General features: G+C 39.6%; 1 protein-coding gene across 1 annotated transcript; it reads left to right on the forward strand.

Annotated features, from left to right (window-relative positions):
* Positions 1-1,783: 1,783 nt before the first annotated feature.
* On the forward strand, positions 1,784-12,564 carry ZNF229 (zinc finger protein 229). The gene is made up of 4 exons (XM_063112033.1): positions 1,784-1,817; positions 2,018-2,076; positions 8,316-8,442; positions 10,334-12,564. Exons 1-4 carry the CDS (start codon positions 1,784-1,786, stop codon positions 12,562-12,564), a joined length of 2,451 nt encoding a protein of 816 aa, XP_062968103.1.
* The last annotated feature ends 1,191 nt before the right edge of the window (positions 12,565-13,755 follow it).

A 13,755-nucleotide genomic window follows, 5' to 3' on the forward strand; every position in this document is an offset into this window, starting at 1 on the left:
CCCTAGCAATCTGTTTTTGTAATATCTCATGGTGATAAAGTTTGCAAAGCACGATCCTGAGGATCCTGAAGATTTGAGTTTAAATTGCATTGGTGTGGACTCCTTGTTACAGATCTGGCCTTTGCTTTTACCCTTTGTCCTCTGTGTAGGAGGATAGCGTGTTGCCCAGTATTCCACACTTGCTTCAGAGAGCAATCCTCAGTGCAGGGCAGTGCGTGAACGATGCAAGATGGAAAGGTGGTTGTCAGAGTGGGCTGTGCAAAGGTCTGGTACAGACGGTTAGAGGAAAGATGGAGATTTGAACTGAAGCAGTAAAATCCAGAGAGTATCTTAGAGTAGACAACCCATGTGTGTGTATCTGTTTGTCTGAACTTGCCCTTGAGGCTTGGATCTTGGGAGAAAACAGGTCAGGCAAGGAGGGGAAGGGAGGGAGCTGGTGCTTGGTGTCTTTGCACCACCTACTGACTAGCCCTGAGCTGATTCCAAGAGTTCTGTTTGTCTCTGTGCATCACAACCTGTTGTTGATGGAGTCGTGTAAGTACGTCCAACATGCCAGACACATGCAAGATGAAGAAAGTAAATAGCAGAAGACGTCTCAATTCCCTTGATGATTTAGAGATCTGAACCAGGAAGGCTAAGTGAAAGGTGGTAACTAGCAACTTAAAGTGTTGCTGGATCCCAGAGCAATTAAATCAATCTGGTGGCAGCAGGAGAAGCTTCGTTTAGAAAACGAGTTCTTGAACTGGAGTCCATGGGCATAATTCAGCGGTTTATGAACTTGAGTGGGAAAGAAATTTACACTGGTCTAACTGATAATTAGCATTTCCTTTAATTGTGAATGTAGGCAATAAACCACAATAGTACTAAGAGTACCATGTTCTAGTTGGTGTAGATATTGCAAACTATAGTTTATATTCATTACTCTTTTGAAATTTTAGTGGTTAAATTTATTCATATTTAACGTGTTAATAAAGAAGCACATATTGGAGTTTTAATAATTTTGAAGATTGTATTTCAATATAATTAGCTTTTTAAAAGAATCCCATGTATTTTATTCCAACTAGGGGTCCATTAGTATCATCAGGCTACTGGAGGGGGCCATAGCACAAAATAGGTTGAAAACCCTGAAATCACAGAAGATAGTTGCTAACCTACCTCATGATTTTTAGGATCCCTGGGGACGGGGATTTATTTTATTTTATTTTTTGTAAGCCCCACAGTATCACATTAATAAAGCTTTTACACGTCAGGTTTTTCTTCATGGGGCATAGGTTCTGTAAGTTTGTGGGGTCTCCCTACCCTTCTGAAAGGGGCTTTGTCTCACTGTGAGATTTTAGCTGCTGGACGCTCCCCACAGACACTTCTGTGACTATCCTCAGCCATCTCCAACATTCTTGGCTCTCTGGACTGTGAGTCCCTTCAAAGCAGGGACTCTGCATAAGAGCTCCTTAGTAAATATCCTGAAAACTACTAAATGAATAGTATCCACAGCGTGTGTATTGTAAGTGGAGACCCTGAGTTTGGGGGCCCGGAAGAAAGTTCTCAGAAAAAGTAAAGTTCTCTCTTGAGCCCATAAGTCTCCAGAGCATGGGAAGCAGACAGGCTCTGGAGAGTGAAGGTGGAGGCAGGTACTTCTGACCTTGGGTATCCATCTGGCACTCTTTGTCAGAGCCTGGAGAGTCTCAAGCATGAAGAAGGAGGCCTGGATCTCCTGCTTCTCCAGCTTAAGAAGATCAGAGAGTAAATAAAATTGCTGCTGCTTTCAGAAAATCTAGACGAGTCCATGGAGACTTTGACTTCAAGGCATGGAGAAAGAGGTAAGAGTTATTGAAGGGAGTGGGGTGAGGGAAAATCTAAGCTGGGTGTGGAGAGAGAAAAAGTTGAGTGAATGAGGAATTGCCTGAGGTGAGAAGAAACCAGCCTGTAAAGCTGCACACCTTCCCGAGGTCCAGGTTAGATAGTCTGAGAGCTTGAGGCAGGCACCGCCTCCCCCTCATGGCTGCTTCTCCTCCCACAGCTCTTCATTCTCAGGCCTCAGCCCTTTCCCAAGACGGGGAGGATAACACCAACTTCCAGGTGGGTTGATTTTCTTTTCTCTTCAGAAATACCACCTCAGGCATCAGAGAGTACACGTATCTTCTGCCCTTGAGAAAAGAAAAAAATGTATTAAGTGAATACGTTACATTTCTCAGTGCATTTATCCACAAAATAGCTGTGTAGGAGAGGTGGTGTGATCCTGTTTAAGAGATGAAGAAGTGAGTGGTGAATCCTAGATTTGATCCCAGGTCAGTACGGCTCCATAATTTGCCTTTTGGCTGTATGTGTTGCCTGTCATTGATAATTTTGTGTGGGGCCTGAACCCAAACTATGCAGAGAGGTGACACTTCAGATAATGAATCTTCCTCTTTTTTGGTTTTTCTCCTCTGTAGGACATTTCTTATCTTAATTTATGGATGTAATATTCTCTATGTAATACACCCTACCAAGAAGTACACCATGAACAAAGTTAAAAGACAGCATATTGGGGGAACAAAATTTCATCTACAACAAAATTTTAATATCCTTATTTTAAAAAGAGGGGTATAAAGACCTAAGCACTCTTGTTCAGGAAGAGAGTAAAGGAGAAAAACAAATGACCAGTAATCATGTGAAAAGATGATCACCCTCTGTTAATCAGAGTGATGCAGATTGAGGCAAGATATGACTTTTTCTTATGGCCAAAGAGTTGAAAGATCAGTGTTTGTTGTTAGCCAGAGTATGGAGAAATGGGTACATCCACACAATTGTGGGGGCATTTCAGCCTTTCTGGAAGTTCTGCCCACCTCTCATCCAGTATTCCCCACTCTAGGAATTTATTCTAAGTCAGAACAAGTCTTCAAGGAATGATCATTGCAGCATTGTTTATAACAGCAAAAAAAAAAAAAAAAAAGGGGGTGGATTCCATGTTCATCCATTGAACTGATGAATTATATTTTCTTTTATTCTGTTCTCTAGATCCTAAGCTGCTATTAAGTGAGTAAAGGATGAAAATATTAGGACGTGGAAATAAGCTCTCTCTCAGTGAATACATGCATACACACTAACTTAATTTTCTTTCAAACTGGAAAAATAAGAAATCAAAGTAATTGTAGAATTTTAAGTACATTTTTTTACCACATCAAAGATTATTTTCTAAAGTTTTCTCTTGTGAAAAGACTATGAAAGAATTTTGAAGGTTTAGTCATTTTTTTTTTACTATATGCTTTAATCTTAAATATTATTGATTGACTATCTTCTACAAGAGCTGAAGAAATTAGCATTTTTTTTTACTTTCCACCATCTCCTGATAGTATATTGTTTTTATTATCATTATTCCCTTCTGATTCGTCACCATCAGTTCCTACAGTTGCGTAGCTGTCTCAGTTCTGAGTACATATGTAAGTCACTGCTCACCACCTGACCTTTACCACTGTTCTTTTTATTTTTATTTTCTGTTGGTTGCCTTAATTTCATCCTAAGTGAAAACTGTATTTTTTCCAAATATTTATGAATGCTTTATCCTGAGTTTTTCCATGCTTATGGATGTCTGTTGCCTTTATGCTCAAATGGCAAATCGCCTGGGCTTAACATTCTTTATTCATACTTTCAGGAGTCTGTGTAAGTGGCTTTATTTTCTTCTGCTATTAAATCTTGTGCTGGTCTTTTCATGTCTTCTCTATTTATCTTCTGGTGAGCTAAGTTTATTCTGTTCATTTTTTCCATGTGGTTGTTGTTTTTTTGATTGGCTGGATGGCAGTTTTATGGGTCACACTATATTTCCCTTGCTCTGTCTCCTTATGGTATTAATTAGTTCTCTTTTCACTTGGGTATTAATTATTTTTTGCACTTGGTTCTCCTGGAACTCCTAACGGGTAAGTGGTTTAACTTCTGGACCCATCTTCCCATTCTTTAACCTTTTATTTTTTGTTTGCAGTTTTCCATTGTGTTCCAGGAACCTGCTCTGTTTTCCGGTTGACTGGACTGTTCTTCATCAGTGTTCATTCTGCTGTTTAGCTCATCTCTCTCTCTCTATTTTTTTCAATCATAGCAGTGATTTCTTTTGCACTTCTAAGAATTCTGATTAATTTTTTTCTAGCAAGTTTTTCCCATCCCCCTGCAAAAAAATCTAGTGAATGTAGCTTTTGAGTCCTGTGTGTTAAGACGATGATCCTAACTTCTTCAGAAGCATTGTGGTTCACTACTATGAGACTCTTCTTCCTTACCGCACCTTTTATGTAGGATTACCATGGAGATGTTTTTGGATTGTCTACCTTACTAACTCATAGTCTTAAGCCTGTGTAACTTGGCCATGTTAATAACGTTAGTTTACATATATTATAATTTTCAAAATAAAGACTTGATACAAGTCAGACCATATCAAGGTCTGTAGCAAAAAAATTAGGTTTCCCCTTCCAACTCTATCCTTCCTAATATGCCCAATATTAACAAAAAAAGTATGTATTCATCAATATCTTTGTCTTGTGAAAATATGTATTCACATCACCCACTTTTAAAAAAGAATGGAAACATGTGTATTTTACACATAGTACATATTTTACTACTGTATAATATTTCATTACAGTCATTGCCACTTTTAGCACTACAAACAGTACAAACACATATGTCCTCATATGTTATTCTTTAATCTTTAAATTATATAATATAAATTTCTAAATATTGCTGGACCAAAAGAGATGTACTTCTTGTTTAAACTTTTAATATATTATTGTTAGAATATTTGAGATGAAATCATAGCAAGTTCCCCAGACCTTCAGTTCCAAGGAGGTATCAGTACTAAACATTTTTGCTGATCCAATGGAGGAGGGTGTGTGGCAAAGATTTCCCATTTTATTTTGCATTTCCCTGTGTGGGGACATGATAAGCACCTTTCCATATGTTTATTGGCTGTATTTGTATTTTCTCATTTGTAAATTGCTTATGAAATGCTTTTGCCCATTTTGTCATTAATTCATTTCTTATCACATATTTAGCCTCTTCCAATAGTAGGGTTGTTAACTTGCCTATCAAAAGCCTTGAAATTATTTTCTCTTAGTCTTTACTTTCTGAATGATGACCTGACCATAACGAAATCTAAAATTTTTGTATAATTAAATGATTTGTTTTCTTTTTGGAAAATCTGATTTTATATATAGTTTCAAAAAACCTTACCCATCTTAAGCTTAATCAAAAAGACACCTAAATGGCATTTTAATATTTATATTAAAAATATTTAATTTCTTTTTTTCCCTCTGTAAAGGAATTTATTTTTTAATTGACACATATTGATTATACATATTTATGGGGAACAGAGTTATATTTCAATACATGTGTACAATGTGTGATGATCAACTCAGTAATTAGCATGTTCATCATCACAAAACATTATCATTTCTTTGTGATGAGAACATTTGATCTCCTCTCTTCTAGCCGTATAAGAATGTACAATAATTAGTTAATTATAGATGCCTATCACTACCGTACACCACTAGAACTTATTTTTCCTGTCTAGCTGCAAATTTGTGCCCATCAACCAACCTTTTCCCATCCTCCCTTTACCTGCTCCCCTTCCCAGCCTCTAGTAACCACGATTCTACTGTCAGCTTCTAAAAGTTCAACTTTTTTTTTTTTTTAGCTCACACACATGATTAAAAATATGTGGTATTTATCTTCCTGTGCCTGAGTTACTTCTCTTAACATAATACCTTCCAGCCTCATTTATGTTGCCACAAATGACAGGATTTCATTCTTTTTCATGGTTAAGTAGTATTCCATTGTGTATATATGCCACATTTTCTTTATCCATTCATCTGCCCATGGGAAGCTAGGTTGATTCCATATCTTGGCTATTGAGAACAGTGCTGCAGTAAACACAAGGGTGCAGATATCTCTTCAGTATGCTAATTTTCTTTCCTTTGGATAAATACTCAGCAGTGGGATTGCTGGATCATATGGTAGTTCCACGTTTAGTGTTTTGAGGAACCTCCATACTGTTTTCCCTAATGGTTGTACTAATTTACATTCCTACCAACAGTGTATAAGAGTTCTCTTTTCTCTGCATCCTCCCCAGAATTTGTTATTTTTTGTCTTTTTGATAATATCCATTCTAATGGGGGTGAGATGACATCTCATTGTGGTTTTGATTTGCATTTTTCTGTTGATTAGTGATGTTCAGCATTTTTTCATATACCTGTTGGCCCCTTTTTTTTCTTCTTTTGACAAATGTCTATTCAGTTCCTTTGCCCATTTTTTAATCAGATTATTTGGTTTTTTGCTGTTGAGTTGTTTGAGTTTGTTGTATATTCTGGATATTAATCCGTTGTCAGATGAATAATTTGTGAATATTTTCTCCTTTTCTGCTGGTTGCCTCTTCACTTATTTTCTTTTGCTTTGTAAAAGCTTTTTAGTTTGATGTAGTCCCATATGTCTATTTTTGCTTTTATTGCCTGTGCTTTAGAATTCTTCTTCATAAAATTTTTGCTGAGACCATTGTCTTGGAGTGTTTCCCCTATGTTTTCTTCTGTTAGTTTTATAGTTTTAGGTCTTACATTTAAGTCTTTAATCCATTTTGAGTTGATTTTGGTATATGCTGAGAGACAGAGGAATCTAGTTTCTCTCTTCTGCATATGGATATCCAATGTTCCTGTCACCATTTATCAAAGAGGCTGTCATTCCCCAATGTATGTTCTTGGCACCTTTGTCAAAAATCAGTTGGCTGTAGATCCACAGATTTATTTCTGGGTTCTCTATTTTGTTCCATTGATCTGCATGTCTGTTTTTATGCCAGTACCATGCTATTTTGATTATTATAGCTTTGTAGTGTATTTTGAAGAGAGATAGTATAGTGCCCTAGCTTTGTTCTTTTGCTCAGTATTGCTTTCACTATTTGGGGTCTTTTCTGGTTCCATATAAATTTTACTTTATTTTTTTCTATTTCTGTGAAGAATGTCATAGATATTTTGAAAGGGATTGCATTGGATCTGTGGATCACCTTGGGTAGTAGGGTCATTTTGACAATGTTAGTTTTTCCAGTCCGTGGATGTGGAGTGTCTTTTCATTTTTTGTATGTCCTCTTTAATTTATTTTATCAGTGTTTTGTAGTTTTCATTGTAGAGATCTTTCATCTCCTTGGTTAAATTCCTAGGGGTTTTTTTTGTTTTTTTTTTTGGTAGCTATTGTAAATGGAATTGCTTTCTTGATTTTTTTTTCAGCTAGTTCATCATTGGTGTATAGAAATGCTACTGATTTTTATATGTTGATTTTTGTATCCTGCAACTTTACTGAATTTGCTTATCTTTTTTGGTGGAGTATTTTTCTATATATTCATATACAGTTGTCTCCCCCTCAAGAAAGCATGTCACTGTCCAAGTGAGGACAGTTATTATATTATAGGAATATAGTTGATCAGTATATTTCAGAATACATGACTGCCATTTTTTCGTCATTGAACTGGAGCGATCAGCTTAAAAGTTAGGCCATATTCATAATTAAGGATGATACAGCATGGTTTGAAACTCCACTTTAGAGGTCTCATGTGGTTGAGGAGGTGGTTGCATAAACACATTACAGTCATGCTTCACATAACAATGGAGATATGTTCTGAGCGATGCATCGTTAGTCAATTTCGTCATTGTGTGAACATCATAGAGTGAACTTACATAAACCTAGATGGTATAGCCTACTACACACCTAGTCTATATGGTATAGGCACCATTATGTATGTGGTCTATCGTTGACTGAAACATCATTTTGTGTTGCATGCTGTAGTTGCTTTCTGTCAATTGTTGACATGGAATCCCATAAAAAGTGAGGGAGTGCAGTGGCGGACAGTGACAGCAAAGAGCAGGATTTTCTCAGTTGCTGGTGGAGAAGTGAACAGATGATTGGTGAAGAACAGTCATTCTGGCTGAGAAAATGATTTGGGCTGTGTGCAGACATGGGCACTCTAAAATTAGGCGGTGATGGAACCGTAAGCTGTCACAGTTCTTTTGGAGGAAAAGTTGGCAATCTATAAGTTAGAATCAAATTGTCAAATGTGTGCACCCCGTGATTCAGTTCTGGGAGATTACCCTTAGAGGTGCTCACAGTGAGTAAAGGATGTGATATGTTCCTCGCTTGTCTCTTTGGAGATCTGTGGAAGATAGTTGGTTAGAATTGAAATTATTGGCACCGAACATTAAAGTACTTGATTTGATTCACCAAACTGAACAACTTCCTGTTTTCTTGTCTACTTCTCTTAGTAATACCAAACTTATTTTTCATCTAGTGGGTGTTTATGTTAATGATACTTTACGTTTTAGGAGTCATTGACCTTCAAGGATGTGGCTGTGATCTTCACTGAGGAGGAGCTGGGGCTGCTGGACTCTGCCCAGAGGAAGCTATACCGAGATGTGATGCTGGAGAACTTCAGGAACCTGGTCTCTGTGGGTGAGAAGAATCTTTCTGGGTAATGGAAATTGAATTTATTGGAGTGTTCTTGTTCCCTGGAGAGAAGATGTTTTTGGTCTTTGTACACAGGTTAAATACTTTTTTAAAAAATAGAATTGTTTGTGTTATTTTGAACAGTTGTAACTAACTACTGTAGACTGGGTGGCTTATAAACAAAGAAATTTATTTCTCACAGTTTTGAAAGCTGAAGTCTACTATTAGAGTGCCAGCATGGTTTAGTTGTGGTGAGCGTCTTCTTCTGGGTTGCAAACGGCAAACTTTTCATTGTATCCTCACATGGCAGAAAAGGGTGAGAGAGCTCTCTGGGGTCCCTTTTATAAGGGTACTCCCTCATAACCTAATTACTTTACAAAGACCCATAATATTGAGGTTTAGGATTTCAACACATGGATTTTAGGGGAGCAGAAACATTCAGTCCATTGCACTGTTATAAAGCAGTTTCATTTGACTGGTCCTGAATCTTTTGTCTGTCCTCCAAAAGCCTGGTTAGGACTCCATTTTCAGAATATTTTTTGCATCTCAAAACAAGCCTAAGCTTTGCATCTTCTTGTATTTCCAGGGCAACAACCTTTCAAACCATATAAGACATCCCCTTTGGAACAAGACACAGAGACTTGGGTGATAGATGAAGAAACTCTAAGAGATGCATATCCAGGTAGGACCATGGGGCCCAGCATCCTTGGAGATGAGGGCCTGCCCAGGTAGTGAGTGGGTGAGCTTGCCCCACAAGAGGCACCGCTCCACACCCTTAGTCTTGCGTACGGGTACTGCTGGTACCATTGTAGGTGACTGCTCTGCAACCTCATTTCTACTTTTCAGTTCTACCTTCTCATGCTTTCTTCATGCTTTGCAGAGAATGATGTACCCAGAGTGAGTGAGGGCTCTCTGGACTTTCCTCCCTCTGATAGAAACAGGCAGTGTAAGGCAATGCAGTGGCAGAGAGAGACTGTTCCAGGTTACTGAGAGTCCTCTGAAGAATTTCTCACTTTACTCCAGTATCCTGCAAGTCCCTGGTTATAAGCAGATTCTTGTTACCTGAGCCCTAAAATATAAAAATAGCCAGAAAAAAAAATCAGAAAACATGGACAAATTTTTACAGTGATCTAGGACTGTGTGATAAGTATGACAGTTTGATAGCTCCAGTGATAGACATATGTTGAATATTTTTACATCTTTGTGCCTGAACAGTATAATTAATATAATCTGCTCACAGAAGACACAGACATAGCTGGTGCACTTTGGAGAATTTGGTGCTTTGTTCCCTCCCCAAGTTCAGCTCACACCTACCCAGAATTAGAGTTACTCCTGGGAGGCAATATAGTGAGAGTGTCAGGTGTGGGCTTTAAAACCAGGCTTCCTGCATTCAAATCCCAGCTTCGTCACTTACTCAGAGTGTGGTGGAGTAATGTACTAGGTCACCCTCTCACTGCGTTGGTTTCCTCATCTGTAAAATGAGGATAATATGGTTTCAACTTCAGTGTTATTTTGAGGATTAAATAAGTTGATATGTGTACATCATTGACACATAGGAAGTGTTATAATACTGTTTAGATGTTGTTGTTATTTGCCACAGCAGCATCATTCAATGAGGAAATGAATTTTCTCTGTAAAAAATCTATTTAGAAATTATTCTTTTATTTGACAACTCTATGATGTGACATAGTTTGTTATGAATAGGATCACGTTGGCATTTAGCTTTAAAGCTTGTTAACAGGTGCCACTTCCTGTTTTCAGACATAAAAATAAGTGCCCTGACAGTTATGAAATGTAAAGCTGACTATTTCTCTAGGCCATTATCGGTCCAAGTCTGAAAATCTGATATCCCTGAGCCAATCTTGTTCTCATCTCCGAATTGTCTTTAACCCCATAGGAGGCAAGAGTGGAAAGGATATGGAGTATGTTCAAGAAAAAGAATTAAGATTCCTTTCACACAAAGAACTCTCCTACTGGAAAATGTGGGAACAGGTGGCCGGTGAAGTAGTAGGGAGTCAAGACCCCAGAGTACATCTGCAAGGGAAGGAAGTCCAGTTCTCAGAAGGTGCCGCTCCCTGTCAAGGGTGGGACATAGCACCTGCTCAGGGTTTTCAGGTCAAGAATTCGGTGGACGGTCTACCAGGGGATGGGCCCATCAATTTAGAAAATCAAGAGTTTCCAGGCTGGAAACTTTCCATTCGAGAATCTTGGACAAAGGCCTTTGTAGATGAGCCATGGAATATTCAAGATAGGTATACAAAACTCGGCGCAGAAGACACAGTATGTAAATGTGATGGGGATGATTTCAGCTTCCACTGCAGATCACATTGTCACGATGACCACAGATTACCTGAAAGAGACAAACTATGTAATTGCAATACATGTAGAAAAGACTACGTTAAGAAGTCAATAATTCATCACCCTAATTCTGGAGAAAATGGCTTTAAAAGCAGCGAATTTAGAAATGGCTTCAGGAACGATCTAAACCTTCCCACTCATACAAGAGTGCCCTTGAAAGAGAAACCCGATAAATATTATGAGTTTGGTAAGGGCTTGAGGCAGTGTGCCTGTCCTGACAGACATCAGAGAATTCCCATAGGAGAGAAAGTCTTTAAAAGTCTTGAGCATGGTCGGGTTGTCAGATTTAACACGTGCATCGACAGCTGTCCCAGAGTCCCTGTGGGAGAGATGCCCTACAGGTGTGATGTCTGTGGGAAGGGGTTCAGGTATAAATCAGTTCTTCTTATTCATCAAGGTGTGCACACAGGAAAGAAACCCTATAAATGTGAGGAGTGTGGGAAAGCCTTTGGTCGAAGCTCAAACCTGCTCGTGCACCAGAGGGTCCACACCGGAGAGAAACCATATAAATGCAGTGAGTGTGGGAAGGGCTTCAGTTATAGCTCAGTGCTTCAAGTCCATCAGAGGTTGCACACTGGGGAGAAGCCCTACACATGCAGTGAGTGTGGCAAAGGATTCTGTGCCAAGTCTGCTCTGCACAAGCATCAGCATGTCCACGCGGGAGAAAAGCCCTATAGCTGTAGTGAGTGTGGAAAGGGGTTCAGTTGTAGCTCCCACCTCAGCAGCCATCAGAAAACACACACAGGCGAGAGACCCTACCAGTGTGACAATTGTGGTAAAGGTTTCAGTCACAATTCACACCTTCAGGCTCATCAGAGGGTTCACACGGGGCAGCGCCTCTACAAATGCGATGTGTGTAGTAAGAGTTTCATGTACAGCTCAGGGCTTCTCATGCACCAGAGACTGCACACCGGAGAGAAACCCTACAAATGTGAATGTGGGAAGGGCTTTGGCCGGAGCTCAGACCTCCACGTCCATCAGAGGGTCCACACGGGAGAGAAACCCTACAAATGCAGCGAGTGTGGTAAGGGCTTCCGGAGGAATTCAGACCTTCACAGTCACCAGAGGGTCCACACGGGAGAGAGGCCTTACATATGTGATGTGTGTGGGAAGGGCTTTATTTACAGTTCTGACCTCCTCATCCATCAGAGGGTCCACACGGGTGAGAAACCCTATAAATGTGCTGAGTGTGGCAAAGGCTTCATTTACAGCTCAGGGCTTCTCACTCACCAGAGAGTCCACACAGGAGAGAAACCTTACAAATGCAAAGAGTGTGGAAAGGGCTTTAGGTGCACCTCAAGCCTTCACAAACATCAGCGAGTGCATACGGGAAAGAAACCCTATAAGTGTGATCAGTGTGGCAAGGGATTCAGTTATGGCTCCAATCTTCGTACCCACCAGAGGTTGCACACAGGAGAGAAACCCTACACGTGTTACGAATGTGGAAAGGGCTTCAGATATGGCTCAGGTCTTCTGAGTCATAAGAGAGTGCACACTGGCGAAAAACCATATAGATGTGATGTGTGTGGGAAGGGCTATAGTCAGAGCTCCCATCTTCAAGGTCATCAGAGGGTCCATACTGGTGAGAAGCCCTATAAATGTGAGGAGTGTGGGAAGGGCTTTGGTCGCAGCTCCTGTCTTCATGTCCATCAAAGAGTCCACACTGGCGAGAAGCCCTATAAGTGTGGGGTGTGTGGGAAGGGCTTCAGTTACAGCTCAGGTCTGCGGAACCACCAGAGAGTGCATTTAGGCAAGTCACCTTACAAGTAGATGTGAGTGAAGATTCCACCTGGAACTCAGAACTTTCTATTCATCTGAAAGCCAACACGGGAAAAAACCTTATGAAAGTGATATATAGAAAGGGTTTCAGGAGAGTCTAGTGTTTTCATGGTTATCATTTAGTCTGCACAGGAAGGGAAGACCTGGGAGTGTGATAAATAGGGTAAGCACTTCAGTTATAAACTTCAGTCTTCAAGAGTCTGTTGCACGGCAGAATAGTCCTTAAAGAAAGCGTGCAACGGTGGCTTCAGTAAAAATTGTCACTTTCATCAGAGTCTGTCTGGGAGGGAGCTTTTGCAAATGCTACAAGTAGTGAGAATGTATCCAAGGTGCAAATTATGGATGTAGATTCTTTGTGGAGGGGCCATACCTACCAATGGGACAAATGTAGGAAAGGGTTATCACCTTACTAAAACTAATACCATATGTACCTTTTAAAGACAGTTTTATAAAAATGAAAAGATAACGGTTATTAAAGCAAGTTACTTTTAGGAGGCCTGGAACAGTTAAAGAAAGTCTTTCTCTTGTCAGGTCTGGGTAATGTATGTCCATCACATTTGCATCTTGTTTTTCTTATTGTGTTTTATTTCATAGAAGTAAACTTTACTTCTGCTATAGGTTGTGATAAACTGCAGGAACGTATCATTTTATCAAGTGTGCCTTAGTCAGTTTTCTATTGCTATAACAGAATACCTGAGACTGGGTAATTTATTATCAGCACCACGCTCTAACCAATCAAGCTAACTAGCCAGCTACATGAGACTGGGTAATTTATAAAGAAAACAAGTTTTATTTCTTACAGTTCTGGAGGCTGGGAAGTTCAAGGTCAAGGGGCTGTGTCTGGTCATCCTCTGTTGAGGGCCTTGTGTACATTAACATGGTGGAAGGCATCACAGGGCTGGAGGCTGCCTGAGAGCCACACTGGCTTTTATAACAACCACTCTCCTGTTACCAAACCCACTCCCATGATAACCCACTAATCCATGAATGGATTAATCCATTTACGAGGGCAAAGCCCTCGTAACCCAATCACCTCTTAAGTGTGCCACATCTTAGTACTGTTGCTTTGGGGATTAAGTTTCAATATGAGTTTCAGAGGCGACAAACACACAAACCAATAGCACCAAGTTTAAAAAACAAAATCTGACACTGCATTGAATTAATCAATTGAATTTATTTATT

The sequence above is a fragment of the Cynocephalus volans genome, chromosome 10 (genome assembly GCF_027409185.1).
Source record: "Cynocephalus volans isolate mCynVol1 chromosome 10, mCynVol1.pri, whole genome shotgun sequence".
Taxonomy (NCBI): domain Eukaryota; kingdom Metazoa; phylum Chordata; class Mammalia; order Dermoptera; family Cynocephalidae; genus Cynocephalus; species Cynocephalus volans.

Coding starts and splice junctions, on each gene's coding strand:
- ZNF229 (XM_063112033.1), top strand. CDS start 1,784: ATGGAGACTTTGACTTCAAGGCATGGAGAAAGAG. Junction 1,818..2,017: donor TTCAAGGCATGGAGAAAGAG/GTAAGAGTTATT, acceptor CTCCTCCCACAG/CTCTTCATTCTCAGGCCTCA. Junction 8,443..10,333: donor CAGGAACCTGGTCTCTGTGG/GTGAGAAGAATC, acceptor TTAACCCCATAG/GAGGCAAGAGTGGAAAGGAT.